General features: G+C 30.8%; 1 protein-coding gene and 2 long non-coding RNA genes across 7 annotated transcripts in view; 2 read left to right on the forward strand and 1 right to left on the reverse strand.

Moving 5' to 3' along the window:
* The first annotated feature begins 89 nt into the window (after positions 1-89).
* Positions 90-15,369, forward strand: part of LOC116185697 — an 18,739-nt gene continuing 3,459 nt past the window's right edge. Inside the window, exons 1-2 of the long non-coding RNA XR_004150567.1 lie at positions 90-101; positions 4,778-4,782. This is a non-coding gene — a long non-coding RNA (uncharacterized LOC116185697). The remainder of the gene's footprint in view (positions 102-4,777; positions 4,783-15,369) is intronic.
* LOC102677661 (serine/threonine-protein phosphatase 4 regulatory subunit 4-like) lies at positions 7,129-13,739 on the reverse strand. Of its 5 annotated transcripts, none has more exons than XM_006616263.2 (16): positions 13,194-13,736; positions 12,202-12,452; positions 12,024-12,097; positions 11,617-11,723; positions 11,203-11,432; positions 10,951-11,079; positions 10,776-10,882; positions 10,516-10,707; positions 10,293-10,451; positions 10,033-10,215; positions 9,501-9,947; positions 9,327-9,432; positions 9,184-9,214; positions 9,054-9,073; positions 8,925-8,970; positions 7,129-8,681 (listed from the first exon to the last, which is right to left on the reverse strand). In XM_006616263.2, exons 1-16 carry the CDS (start codon positions 13,232-13,234, stop codon positions 7,166-7,168), a joined length of 3,639 nt encoding a protein of 1,212 aa, XP_006616326.1. In that variant the 5' UTR covers positions 13,235-13,736; the 3' UTR covers positions 7,129-7,165. The 5 variants fall into 5 exon arrangements, with proteins under 5 accessions (XP_006616326.1, XP_006616328.1, XP_006616329.1 ...); XM_006616265.2 differs by having other exon boundaries at positions 7,129-8,294; positions 13,194-13,732; XM_006616266.2 differs by lacking the exon at positions 13,194-13,736 and having other exon boundaries at positions 11,621-11,723; positions 12,202-12,434.
* On the forward strand, positions 13,859-14,856 carry LOC102677568. Its single transcript, XR_421867.2, has 2 exons — positions 13,859-13,974; positions 14,123-14,856. It is a non-coding gene; the product is annotated as an uncharacterized LOC102677568 (long non-coding RNA).

Raw genomic sequence — 15,369 nt, forward strand, 5'->3', positions numbered from 1 at the left:
TACGCAACTCTATTATATTGATGATGATTGCCAATCGAGAATAATAAGTTTCGATGCGATCGAAGTACTTGTAAGTACTTATGCGCGTTTAATAAGATCGCGTTTATCGATTCTAGCGAGTTGTATAAAGATTGGTAATCGATTCTATAAACACATGCTAGTCAAAGTTAAGTACTATTGTAGCGATAATATATTTTTACTGTAAAAGGAAACTATCGCGGGCAGGTTGAAGGCTGGCCACGCGTTTCGCTGTAAAGGATAAAGGATAAGGATATAGTCCCCCTTTTTTTTCTCTCTTTCTCCTTATCATTCCACGTTCCAATGAATATATTTAATACATTGAATCGCGATGCACGTGATAATCGATCGAAACAACGCTTCGAATTTTACAATATTACGAAGACACAATAACGATTGCATTTATTACAAGACTTGTTAAATAACATAGCTTCTAGTCAATGAGGAAGAGGATCAAACTATTTAAAAAGACAAGGAAATTATTATATATAATAATTATTTAAATTCAATCGTGTATTCGCGCGCATTGCGATTCAATTGATCTCCGATACGGGAATCAGAATCCCTCCAGGCATTCGAGCTTGACGACGAAATTATTGGAATTGCTGGAAGCCAGGGGGACGCGTGCCAGTCTTCCAGCCTCGAACAACCATATCTAAGAATTTACTAACGATAATATTATTGATCACGAATAGCGAGTAACGTTTCCAAGGGTATTATATACAATATAATATGCTCTGTTTATAATTTCTGTACATATAGTCGGTGTGTGGCATTAGCGTAACCAAGGTTTCTTTATTTTGTGATCCGAGATAATCGTCGCTGGAGATGGAGAACGATTTTTACTTGTGTATATATATTATATATTATATACGAAGCAAAAGGAAAAATGGAATGGCTAGAAATCGATATACCAGTGTGATGAAATGCGCTCGAATCGTCTTTGGAGCCATTATCGCGTTTCGATTGATTTCGCTCGCGAGTTATCGTATAATTGCACGTTCAACGGTGCGATAATTAATTCTCGAGAAACAAAGAGGAGGAGAGGAGAAAAGAGAAGAGATGAGGAGAGCGAGAGAGAACTGCGAGCGATTCGTATTGTCGTCGTCAGGGATTATTTATGCGATACGAGCAATCTGAAACGCTTTTAACTCACATATACACATACAAATTGTAGCATACAAAAACAACCAAAAAAAAAAAAAAGAAAAGAAAAAAAGAAAAAAAAAGAAAAGCAAGAGATAGACTAAATTTATTCTCTCTCTCTGCGAACTTAAGTCCTGTTCTATATATACGTATTAGAGTTTTGCGATTGAGAGGAGTAAGTATCGTCTGCGCGTACTTACACGAACGTAACACGAACACAGATGCATAAGCAATTCGTTCTTCGTGGTTGTGTCGATGCTACCGACCCGACGAAAGTGCTCTCGATTGCACGCGATCGTAGCAATTACGGGTAAAAATGGGGGAAGTGCAATCGAGAGGGACGCCATCTTTCTGCACTCTTCAACTCTTAAAGCGTCTCGTTTCTTTTTTGCGATATCGTTCGAATAAAAGAACGAACGTTTTAGTTCGATGAATCGCTAATGGCTACTTGATTCTTGGAGTGCAATTAAAAGGAAGTGAAGACAGGAAGGTTGTACCCGAAAATTTGAAATTTTAAGAGAATGATTCTTCAACTTTTTTTTCAAAAATGTCAGTAATACATTATCAAGGTTCTTTATCAAGGTTAATTAGATTCTTGAAAAATTGAATATATGAATCTTATATTTTGCTCTGATTAACAAAAAAATTGATGTTAATATTCCAAAGCAAGATACAATTTACGATTTATCGTAACACTTGCAATCTTTTCACCTGTTATTATAGTCTTTCTTGTTTTTTTTCCAAGTACAATATTTGGACAAATTCGTAATTCCATCTTTATAAATTTATATTATCGATTCTGATATTATAATACTCCTAAGAATGTTACAACATTAAGCTCAACTTGATATCATTTCTAATCGTTTCGAGCAATGCACTTAACACGTGCAATATATCATCCCCGTGTGCCAGAAGAGAAAAGGAAAGATGTCGAGTGCTGAAATGCGAGCGTTACTTGGACGAGATCGATAGCATCGAGCCACGAAGTCTTCTGTACATACTTCTCCCGTATACAGTCCGTTGATCACACAACCGATGATTCTGTGCGAATGAGAGAACGACAAAGATATAATGAAAAGAACACGTTGCTTACGTACGAATCAAGGGAGTTGATTCCGCGTAAACGTTTCGCATGTGATGAACACCGTGCCATCTTTATTCAGCTGTTACTTCTAACTCACCCTAAAAACGGCATGAATTCGAAAGATAGATACGTATGAAAAGACAAAGAAAAAAAGGAAAGCGTGAATTCTACTAGATGATAAGGGCATACTTTTACCGAAAAGTAGATGAAGAAATCGGAATCCGTTTACTTTGACAATCCGTTCTCGACAAAATAAGAAAGGAAATATTCAGTTCGGACTGTTCGAATGTATTCCGAAGGATATTCGAGAAAATGATCTTTGTTCAACGGGAAAAGATATTGTTTATAGGAAATTTTATATAAAAAGCCAATCATCAGAGATCGTCCTTCAAAATGTTTAGTTCTCCTTTCTCGAGCGAGGGAGGTTTTAAAAATTAGAAGGAAAAAATATGTAAAGAGGAGAGACAGAGTATTTTACAACGGTCAGAAGGAAAGTATCTGTTGTCGAGAGTTTAACGAGAAGAATATAATATAACATAAATGCCGCGTTTATTTTCGAAATCCTTATTACATATAGTATAAAAGTCGCCACAGTTCACATGGAGGGAATTCGATGGGTAAATAATGAAACAAATAATGAAATAAAAAATGATAAGCGAACCGGGAATTAACGTACCGGCCTATTATCCCACGTTTAGAACGCATTTCATCGGGTGGAGAATGGAAATTCCAATCGATTTATCTTTTTTGAAGTTTTTTATAATCAAGGTAAGCGGGTGCGTGTGAATGAGCGATGGTGATCAAACAAAATCATTATTATATACTTCGTAAGTAAATTATAAAAGGAACTCATACACAGTTTGTAGCGACTCGAGTCACTGATTTATTAAAAAAGTAGAAGAAATAAAGAAATTAAAAAAGAAATTCTTTATCTTTTCTTTCTTCCCCTTTGTTGAAATTTTTATTTTAAAAGAAAAAACAAAAAAAAGAGAGAGAAAGAGACAGAGAAAAGGATGATCGAGAAGATAGATTGTCGGATTGTGTAACAAAAAAGATTCGATTTATTGTTTGTAACGTATATTAAAACAGATGTATAATATATCGATAGAGCCAATAAAATCTACGATCGCGTTGTTCTTTAGTTGTTCACATTTAACTAGATTTTTGTTTCTTACAGATATACCTCACAAAAATACACTTCTCTTTGTTTGTAACATTCCTTATTCTTTACGGGAGCAATTATGAGTAATAAAAATATCGTTCAACGAATTCGATACGTTCATAATTACACGAACGTAATTCTCTTCGCCTTATTTATTTGTTTCCATTTATATTCTCGCGTTTAAATATGTATCATTACTTTTATTTTATTTTATTTTTTTTTTTTTTTTTTTTGTTTTTTGTTCATCACAGATTACTCTTTCCCGAAAGAAATACGCAGGCCATAACGTTTGGAAACTTTCTTTCTAACAGTTTCTAATGCGATAAAATTCAATTGACGCGTGACGTGCCTTTCTTTCTTCTTATTCAATGGTCACCATATTATTACTTTTTCTTTTTCCAAATGATCGACGAACGACGATATCCAGGATAAAGAAATTTCTATCTCCCAGAAATTACTCGATTTACGTACGCGATATACGTACGTAACGATATACGTATAATATATATAACAGTGTCAGCGATAAAAGTGCTCATCTCTTTCTTTTGTTATCTTTTTTTTCCTTTCTACGTATATAAAGAAACAAATACGTTAACAAATACGTTAACAATTACGTAAAACGAGAGTAGCACGAATGTCTGTGTGTGTTTTTTTCTTTACTTATTATATATAATATACTGCATATTTTTACTTTCTGGCACAAAAGTTAATATTACGTACGGTAAGATCTGTACAAAAATAAGGAGCAGCATTTTAAGCGATTATTCTTGGGCGAAAATACGAGATTCGAGAAATTTTACTTTTTCCCTGTGTTTTTTTCCTAGTTAGTTCCTTTTAACGTGCTCGAGTAAACGTTCTTCGTTCTCTACTTTCGCTTGGTTTTCTTCGAAACGCGCTTTCCCATGCTATGGCTGTCCCTATAGTTGCACATTTAACAATTTGTTCAATTTCATTAAATCATATATACTTATTAGTGTGTGTCTGTGTATATATATATATATATTATATATAATATATTCTAAGATTTCCTATAAAAAAGAAGTTTCGTCGCATGGTGAATCAACAACCGTACGATTCGGCGAAATATTCGCAAGTTTTCTTTTATTTAAATATATATCAATCCGTCGTAAAATTTCTCTACTCGATTCGAATAATTTTGCACCATGTGTGATTATATTAGATTCACGAAATCGTACGGCTGACGCTACCCTAAAGTCTCCTATAAAAATAATACAACAAGCTTCGCTATGTTACCATATAAGTCGGTAGCCGTAAGATCTTACAATTATAACAAAATAATTAATATCGTTTACGCGGCAACAATCGATTCGGTAAATTGCATCTCTTTCTAATCTCTAAGCGTAAAGAGAATGTGATCTATCTTCGGTGTTCAATAGCTTGTACGAGAAAAAGTATATATTCCTGTAGACCAATAACGATTAATTGCTATATAGGCAAAAACCTTTGCGAAATGGATTGACTAGCGATTATTAAAAAAAAAAAAAAAAAAAAAAAAAAAAAGTTCTATATAAAATTGGGTTTACAACCCTCGAAAATTATGAAATCGGAGAAACGAACGAAAGAAGATGAAAGAGGTCGAAACTAAATTCGGATGGGCAAAGAACTAGTTACAATAATAAATGTGTAAGAAAAATAGTCGATGCTTCGTTTCTTGAACAATATTTTTTACAAGCCAACTATAACTACGGATAATTTTTTTTTTATCGGAGCAACGTATCAAGATCATGTGATATTAAATATCGCATGAATAATCATCGTGACAGTTGCTCGACATTATTATGTATTTTGGGTGTTACTTTTTTCGAAGTTTTTACCTTGTATTCTCCTTGTATTCGACGGTACAGTCACCCTCTTTCCAGGCGTTGAAGTCTCCAATCAATTCAATGGCACTTGCACTGTAAGGCTTATACAGTATATGTACATGATACAAGTACATAATGCCTTTTAAGGGTTTGTACATTTGATATTTAATCGTATCATTAGATATTATCTTTGGCTTTGAAGCGTCTTATATCTTTTCTTTCTTTTCTTTTCTTTTTTTTTTTTTGTTTTTTTTTTTTTTTTTTTTTTTGTTTTTTTTTTTTTTTTTTTTTTTGTTTTTTTTTTTTTTTTTTTTTTTGTTTTTTTTTTTTTTTTTTTTTTTGTTTTTTTTTTTTTTTTTTTTTTTGTTTTTTTTTTTTGTCTTTTGATCTTTCACCCCAAAATACATTATTTATCAGAAGCTCAATGAAAATATTCTGCGAAGATATTATACTTGTCCTTTTGATACATACTGTTATCTCTTTTATTATTTTAGTTTCACGATAAATTTCATTAACTTTTCTCTTCTTTGATTACTATTTTATAATTAGACATTTGCTAAATCGTTTTGGTCAGTCTATGTATATATATTTTTGTGTGTGTGTACATGTATGTGTGTACGTGATAAGACTGTATGATATTTTCGTAGATATTTCTCGTTTTTAAGACACAAGAGTAATTCCAGTCCACTACGCAAGGGAAGAATTTTAATCGATCAACGTGTTTAAAGGGAAATCGGGGAATCGAGAATCCCTAAAGTTGCGCTCAAAAAGTTACTTCGTTTATCGTAGTTCACTGGTTCTTTGAATAAAAATTAATTATTAATGGCGATATTAGTAAACGGATCGAAAATTACAATAGCTAGTAAATAACACTTCCCATGCAACACGATATAATAATAAAATTAATATATAATCATTATAATCGTTCGCTATTATATGTCTATACGACATTACTGTTTTTTTTTTTTTTGTAAATTCAAGGTAAATTAAAAAACAAGTTATAAAAAAACAATGGCGAAAAATCCTATTAAAAATTATCAGCCTTTACTGGCACGTTACAACTGAATTTGTTAAAAGAAAAAAAGAAAAAAGAAAAAAAAAAGTAAGATACAAAAAGTCGTATCGAACATTTAAAAAACATCATTTTACAGACATTAAAACTAGCCCTGCTTTTTATAACTATTCGAGACTAGACCTAAAATTGGCTATTAAGATAATTAAATTCTATCTTTTATTATCTTGTCATCTATCGTGTGTAGTCCCCTAAATATAATAATTTATTAGAATATATTATTCAATCAGTGAATAAACTTTTATAGAGTAATACGTATTAGATATGCAGCTATAAAATTAAAGTGCAAAATAGTCTTATTCTTTTACTTTTACGAATTTCGATACAGCATCGTCTAATAAACAGTCTTCCAACATAAGCATGCGTATCTTTTTTATTAAAAACGCTAAAATACCTGATAAACTTTCCTAGTCGATTTATCGAAATATAAATTTTTTTTCAATATAATGTGGGAATATGATAAAATAAAAAAATGTCTAAAATAGATTACTGATAATAAATAAAATATTATAGATTTACCTCCTCTTTAACTTCTGCCAATCATATACGAATAGAAAAATATATCGTTAAGCTGATTAATAAGAGATAAGAAATATACAAGGTTGTACGAAATCGTAAATCGGAACAACCTCATAATAGTTTTCAAATGCCTCATTATTTCAAAGAAAATGCTGAATTCGAAAAACCTAAGATTCTATAAAAGGTTAAAATACACAGAATATATATACATATATAAAATGTATCCCACAAAATCTTTCTATCCCCCTGATACAACGTATTTGTAATTAGATGCGAACCAGCACATACAGTTATCTTCTTTTTTTCTCCTTTTATATGTAAATGCGTTTGATGTAATTACACTAATAGAGTTGATACTCCTCGAATTTTCGGCACAGCTTATCGATTTCTTCGTACCTAAATTGTGAGCCCACAGGGCTGGAAGCCCTAGTGGCAGGTGCAGTTCTACTACGACGTACAAAACTTCTTAAGGGTATTTTGCTATGTCCCTGATTATGATTCACATCTAATGTCGAATATCGTCTTAAAGCTCTGCTTAATCGTTCCGACGGTGTATAGTCGGTCACTTCTAAGCTATGCTGATCCTTCAAAGTAGTTTTAGTCTCTTTTGTATCCAACATTTTTAAACTAAAATTTGCAGAATGTCGTTTAGTCCTGTCCAGCATACACTTTGTTTGGACGATTTTAGGCTTGTCTTTATCCAATATCAATGAGTTTCGTCGTTTCATTTTATCGTCCATTGCCCTTTCTTGATTCACGCTATATCCAAACCTCGATCTCATCACAGGTCCAAGATATAAGTGATCTTTTTTATCTTGCTGTTGATTCTCCTTCACTAAACTCAAACCATCTTCATAATCAATCGATCGTAATCGTATACCTTTCATATGATTAGTACCATTGGTTCTTCGTTTTATACCATCTTCGTACTCGGCCGAAAAATTTCTTTTAGGCTTTCCTTTCTCGAAATTTACAGAATTCCTTTTAGTCCTGTCTAACGTACACTTTGACTGTACAACTTTCGGTTTGTCTTTATCTAATATTAACGAATTTCGTCTTTTCATTTTGTCGTCCATCGTCCTATCTTGATTTACACCGAATCCAAATCTCGATCTTATCAATGGACCAACATATACAGGATCTTTCTTACCAAGCTGTTGATTTTCCTTCACCAATCTTAATCCATCCTCGCAATCGATGGAAGTTCTGGCATGATTAGATTGATCAGTATTGGTTCTTCTTTTTATACAATCTTCGTATTCAACGGAAGAATTTCTCTTAGGCTTTCCTTTATCGAAATTCATGCCAGTAGGCCGAATATGATTGAACGAGGTTCTTCTCTTACCAAATATGGAATCTTGTAAATGTGGTATCTTGGAAGTACTCTGAGAGAATTGCACCGGAATCCTGATACCAGCATCCACAAGGAATTCGTCATCCGACAGCATTACCGGTATCTCGGGCATAGAGCTACAAGGCCAACAAGAGTTATAGTGAGCTGCAAGCGTTCTTACAGTGGCAGTGTCCTTGCTGGCAATGTTAGTGGAAAATTCGCGAGCATAATCTCGAGTTAATAGAAAATTTTGCTGCGATCTTCGCCGATTTTCTCTCATGATCGCCAAAAAAACAGATTTTGCATAATCGGACGAGGGACAAGAATGAAAAGTATATTCTTCCCCATAATTGCATTCACACGTTTCCGGCCACAATATAAAGGGCAATGATAATTTCGATCGGCTTTGCTGAGTCTTTTGCATTAGATAATCACTGCACGATCCATTGTCAAAGTTAGTATGGGTTGTACTAATATTTGAGTTGGTATACCCTATTCTTTCCCAAGGGTGTGTTAGTTGAATTCTGTTAGATGCAAAGCATGCAGAATTTGATATTAGGTTTCTGCTGAAATTGTTAACTAAACTAAAAGATAGAGAGAGAGAGAGAGAGAGATTCACAACTTTATTTTTCGTCAGTTCTAAAGAGTCTATCTTTTCTATTCGAATATTAGTTCTATTCGAATGTTAGTACAACATTTATAATTAAAGTTACTTTTATTTATAAAAATATATATATAATGAATAAATAAATATATAACTTATGTACCTTGTTTTTAATGATTCAGTTGATGGACGAGGAGAAGTTATGCTATCTATAATAAATATTGTTAATTTTAATTACTATTGTATAAAGTAATCTATATTTGAATGATAATAACGAAAAACAAATACTTACCTTTGGAGGTTGTTTGCGGCCTGAAAAAGGAATAGAATAAAAAACATTAAATTAATTTAAAATATAATTAAATTATTACATAGTCAAATTGATTACATGAATAGATATTCAAATTATAATATATACTTACGCTTTCGAGGAATCAGCTTGTCGCCATACGCCTATAATTAAAATATTTTAAATATTTTAATCAAAAATAAAATAAAATAAAATAAATGAAAATAATTTTAATAATAATTTAGTAATAATACATCGAAATTTTTTTTCACATACCTTTTTTCGGAGCTGGGACTTTTCCAATTGCCATTCCTGATATTTTCTTTTCTTCTTCAAATTTTCTATTATCTTCAATTTCTTGTTTTGAAAGTACTCCACTTGGCTGAAACAAAATTTTTTATGTAAAAATGTTTTGCATTAATACATTAAATTATAAATAATATTACTTACAGTTCGGGTTTCATATTTAAGTATTGTCTCGTCCAATTTTTTTATAACAATTGTTAATGAATTTAATACATCTCTATCTTTTTCGCTATTTATTAAATGCGTCACCGTTGTTTCTAATATAGTTAACAATTTTTTATCAGCCGGTATTCGGAGGAGACTTTTTAATTGAGGCATCAAATTAACTACTTTCATTCTTATGTTAGCTATATTATCTTCAGCCAAACTTAATAAAGTAGTATAAAAATGCTCCTTGAAATAAGCAGAGGAGAAAATTTCTAAAGCTTTTATCATTATACGAACAAACATCATTCTCGAGTAAGAATTCGTATTATTGGCCAATTCTGAACATAATTTAGTACGAAGTTCTACTCTTTGCGCAGGTTTTATGTTATAACGTAAAAATATAAGATATAGATTTCCCGATGAGAGACGAATAGGTATTGCCCTCTGAAAGTTAAAGGTAAAAAAATTTGATTGTTGTATATTATTGCAAAAAACAAAATATATAAACGAATTTATATTCAAAACTTACAGCATGTAATATTCTGAAAAAAGCCATTGGCACAAAATATGAATATATAAAATCACTTGGAAAATATTTAGGCAATACTTCAAACTGTGAATGTATTAAAGATACTAATCTCCAATTATGTGTACCTGCTATTTCTGATTCACATTTCAATAAAGCTCTACCTATTTCCATAACAATGGAATCCTATATTTGACAAATGGAATTATATAAATATAAAATAAATATATTTCATAAAATTATTATAAAAAAAGCATACAAACCATTTTATCTATGCCGATAACGTGACTTTCAACCAAACATTCAAGAATTAATGCTATATGAGGAACTATACCTTGTAAAACTTCTTCAGAATTATCTTTTAATAATTTTATTAGATCTGTTTTTATCCGTCCACTTTTTGGACCCAATACTTTGGCTACCTGTATAATGATTTTCAATAGAAAATTTTATGTCCTTTTTAAATTGTAAATCATAAATTCTTACTTCATGAATTCCACACGCTACAGTTCTCCGAACCAAATAGTAATGATCGCTTGCCAATGCAGTGAATGTAAGAAGCAATGAATCTGTATCATCTGGAGAATTCGATACAAAAATGAACATTGCTGGAAGATTAAATGCGCAACATCTTCTGCATTCCACGTATTTCTCGTCTTCGTCAAGATCAATATCCATCTAGATTCGTATTTTGAATGTAAAATGTATATTATAAAATACATTTAATTTTATGTTTTTATACTTACAAATGGAATATGATGCTTGGATTCTTTCCTCATTATAACAATGCCCATTTGTGCAAGTTGTTGATAATATTTTAAAAACCATGTTTTTTCCGCGGGTAATAAACATTCTAAAATATCAATAGAAAAATGAACATATTGTGATTGCAAAAACAAAATTTCAATTAAGAAATCTTACTTTCTAGGCCAAGTACAATTTTTCCAAATTCTTGGGAAATTATACATATCACGCTATTGTCGTGATATATAGACTGTGAAGTTTCACATAATTTTTTAACAAGTGGAACTATGATAGTTTTTATTGTTTCTGTAAATAATTGTTATCATATTTTTATCTTGATAAAATACTTGAATTTTAATTTAAAAATTGAAATATATTATTATAGAAAATTTGAAATGCTTATGATGCATAACTAATCATTAAGCATACCTTCTTGAAAATAAGGTAGCAAATACGCTATTGTTTCTACAGCGGCGCATCTTACATTGCTTTCTTCATCACTTGCTAATTCTACGAGAGATGGTAGCAAAGAGGTTTTTAGAGTGTCAACGTTAAGGCCTTCAGCAACGAAACGTAGCTGCAAGCAGATATTAGCTCGTACTTCACTATTTACATCCTGACAGAGGGAATGTACCATTGGTAGAACTTCCTTCTGTATCCTGACAACAATTTTAATACGTATACTTATTTAATGACTTTGTTGAAATGAATTTCTTTGAATAATTTTATTTATTATTAAATTTTAATATGTTTAATCTTTCATTTAGAAATATTGTTGCTGATATAAATTGATTAATAATAAAAATATTAATATTAGAATTTGATAAGATGAAACATACTCACAGACCAGATTCAAATCTTGTACAAATCTTTCCTAATATCTTGCTGCATATTATCCTTGAATAGATAGGCTGTGATAATTGCCCTTTGTTTAGACTCAATGGAAGTATCTGTATAATTTTATTACTATTATCATTCATATGATATTACATTAATTTCAATAATGTTCAAATTTTAAGAAATATAATTATATCATTGATGATAAATATTTAGCATTTTTTATAACAAGTGAATTTTAATACTTGCTTAATCTAATGCCAAATAAAATAAAAATAAATCAATTTTATTTTTTACTAAAGTACTATAATCATATTATAAAATTGCATACATGCTATAAAAATGATTATACATTTGCCCTTCTAAATGACAATATTTTCTGAATATCAATTTCTAAGATCATCTATACAAACCTGCTTTCTTATGGTTTCTATCGGCAGTAACTCTATCACATCCAGTAAGGTCTCCAGCCATGCATGACAGATAACTTTAAATGTACATATATACATGTTTAGTTATATAGAATAATATCAAATGCATGAAACTGTTTAACTAGCAAATCTAATGGATAAGCAAAAACAATTTCTTTACCTGGATCACGCTTTTCAAGTGAATCTAAGATACTTTGAAGGAATGTTCGACTAAAAACATTATGGTTGACAAGTTTCTGTTCTAAAATTGTTTTGAATGTACTTGAAGCTGCAATGTGAAATTCCGTAGATGCAGTAGCTAATGACTGCTGCAGTTTTGGTATTACACGTGTTATACATGATTCTGTTTCTGTAGCTAACAGGTTTGGTAATGTTTGTATAAAATTAAGTTTTTGAATTTCATCGCCTTTCCTGAAATAATTATACATATAACAGCAAACAAAACAAAGCAATAGTTAATTAATAAATTATAAAAACAATGATTTATATTATTTATATTCTAAATTTTCTATTATTTCAAATAAATATTCATTATTCATTATTATACAAAGAAAAAATTTTATTAAATTTTAAATTTAAAAAAAAAATTATTTATGAAGCATGAAATTTTCTATAATCATTAAATTTTTATAAAAATAATCCCATCAGCCAATTATTTTCCTTAAATGTATGCAATTTTCAAGGACAAAAATCTTTACATAACATATCCTTTTGAAGCATGTGACAATGTTTTCACTGCTATAGTATATATGAATGCATTGTTGCATTTTTACAATTTTTATTTTTCATAAATTGTCATTATCATAATAAAACATTCATTATTATAATGTTATTATATAAAAAAGAAAAAAGATCAATAATAGTATCAAATTTTTAAATAACCTACACTTTGAAATTTTATTATTCCAAACAAGGTCTTAGCTAATTGCTTACGATAGAATGTCATTTCTTACGAGTGTCTTTAAAGGACTATAATTAGCTACGCTTAAACGACAGGATAGTATACTTCTTGAACGACGCTGTGATATTTTTAGAAATCGTGCATGAGTTCATACGAAAGAGAAACAGCCGAAAGGAAAAGACGGATGATATATCGAACAATAACGAACTAGATTTACTAACTAAAAAATCATTTTCTATCCAACTGCTTACCGAGGAGATGTGCTCTTGTATAGAGCTTCCTCTTGCAACATTTTCAAAGTGCATTTTATTCGACGAAAACACAATAAAGGAGCGAAGACAAGATTAATTTTTTTTTACATGGATGTTACACGCGTACGCACTCTCATGACGCACTTGACGTAAGAAAAACAACACAACGGAACGTAGATGACAACTAAACTGGGCTCCTACTAGTCCTACTCCAAAGTATCGATTATATGTGACTTGTCGTACGAGACGTCGAGTATTTCCGAGTTTAGCCGGAACAGTCCGAACACAGCCTACGTACCGATGAAAACACGTAATGCTATGTCGCGCGTAATACAATAGAGCGATGCGTTGATCAGTAGTCAACGTTGTGTAATCGACAAACCGATGTAGTCATGTCACGATTCTTGAATGATGATGCATATCGTTTTAAGATACATTATTTGCATATTTCTGAAAAAGAATACTGCTTAAATCGCAGTATTCTTTATAGCCTATTACGCAACTCCGTGACACGAAAATCTACCGCAATGGAGACTTTTTTTACGAGTTCGTAAATTTGTAATCTTTCATCTAGTATACTAATCTTTTTCTTATTTATTTGTTAAAATTGAATAATAATATGGACATGTGTAGTTAATATAATAAAATTAATTTGTGTATTATATATATAATCACACAGGATTACATGATTTAATTCAAGATTCTATATAGTATTATTTCTCGAATCACTATGCGCAAAATTATTACAATTAAACCAAGCCTAAAGCCATATATCAATTTTGTGAATACTAATGACAAAATTATTTTCACTTTCAGAGAAAGTGAATCATTATTGTCTCAGATTTATCATCAACAAATATACATATAACCTTTATACACTTACGTCAAAAGATGAAGTGCTCTTTCTATAGGTTTTTTTTCCAAATTAGGATCTAAAGTGTGTTTCTTTAATTGCTCTTCATTCTAGAGAAGGAATTGTAAATCGATCGTTTTAGAAATGTTCTACTTTGAATGAAATGAATATGAATAATGTGCACATAATGTTACTTACTCTTATATCAGGTATAGGCTTGTCTAATTGAAGGCTAGCAAATTCCTCATAGTCCATAAACATGATGCACGCATTTTACGATGAATGCTGTTAACGGATATAACCCCATTTATTTGAAAGAATTGATCAGAACAGGAAACGCATATTCAGGTGATATCTCGCACGGAAGTAAAAAACACGATCGTTCGCGATGGATTTCAAGAATGATTATTGGAATTCTACATGTAGATGCTCCTATAGGAAATTCTTGAAGATGCAGGACGCAAGAAATGAATATTACCGAACACACGCAATTGTATAAAATATGAAATATATTTACTTTTCATAGTATGTCGTATAATTTAGATAATATACGTACTTTACGGGCATTGCATAGAGTTTATCATATACGTTTAACAATATAAAAGATTACAGTTTACATTAATATATACAGAAGAGCGAAAGATTTGGATCATATTTGAACAGCGCCATTGAACTTTCGCGTGTATCTTATAGTTTTAAGATAATCGCTTGTATCCTCATACGAAGCACAATTATATGTTCTACAATTTATATGTTCTAAGTTTAAAAAATATAAAACAAAATGTGATAATTATTAATAACAGAGAGAGAGGGAGGGGAGGAGAAGAGTATGAATTATTCAATTGTAATTTTTATTCCGCAGTGAATGAACTTCTGGTTAAAAGACAAAAAGGAAGCGGGAAACACAAATGTATATAGAATGAAAAAGGAAACGCGATGATGCAGTCAATGCTGTTTTCTTATTGCGCGGAACGTATTAGCAAACGTGAAACAATCTCGAAATTACGAGACATTTCGATAAAGAGATGTGCGTTTGGTTAAAAGTATTTAAAAAGATAATGTTAAAACAACGAATGGAAACAAACCTCACTCCACCTTTCTTGATTCGACTGCAATAAAATTTACATTTTATTATCGCGATTCGTTCCACAGATATTGATGTCTGAAAGCAGTTTGCATTCGAATATCTATGGAAATATTTTTTTCTCTCTGCTCGCATAGTATGCGTATTTTACACTTTATATATATATATACATATATATATATATTATATATATATATATGTATATATATATATATATATATATATATACTTCATTTTCC

The sequence above is a fragment of the Apis dorsata genome, unplaced genomic scaffold (assembly GCF_000469605.1).
Source record: "Apis dorsata unplaced genomic scaffold, Apis dorsata 1.3 scaffold_256, whole genome shotgun sequence".
Classification (NCBI taxonomy): domain Eukaryota; kingdom Metazoa; phylum Arthropoda; class Insecta; order Hymenoptera; family Apidae; genus Apis; species Apis dorsata.

Bases quoted from the DNA above. Each gene is read 5' to 3' on its own strand.
- LOC102677661 (XM_006616263.2), bottom strand. From the start codon at position 13,234: ATGTTGCAAGAGGAAGCTCTATACAAGAGCACATCTCCTCG. The intron at 12,098-12,201 runs GTAAAGAAATTG...GTACATTTAAAG, and splicing joins ACTTGAAAAGCGTGATCCAG to TTATCTGTCATGCATGGCTG. The intron at 10,216-10,292 runs GTTTGTATGCTT...TGTCAAATATAG, and splicing joins TTATCGGCATAGATAAAATG to GATTCCATTGTTATGGAAAT.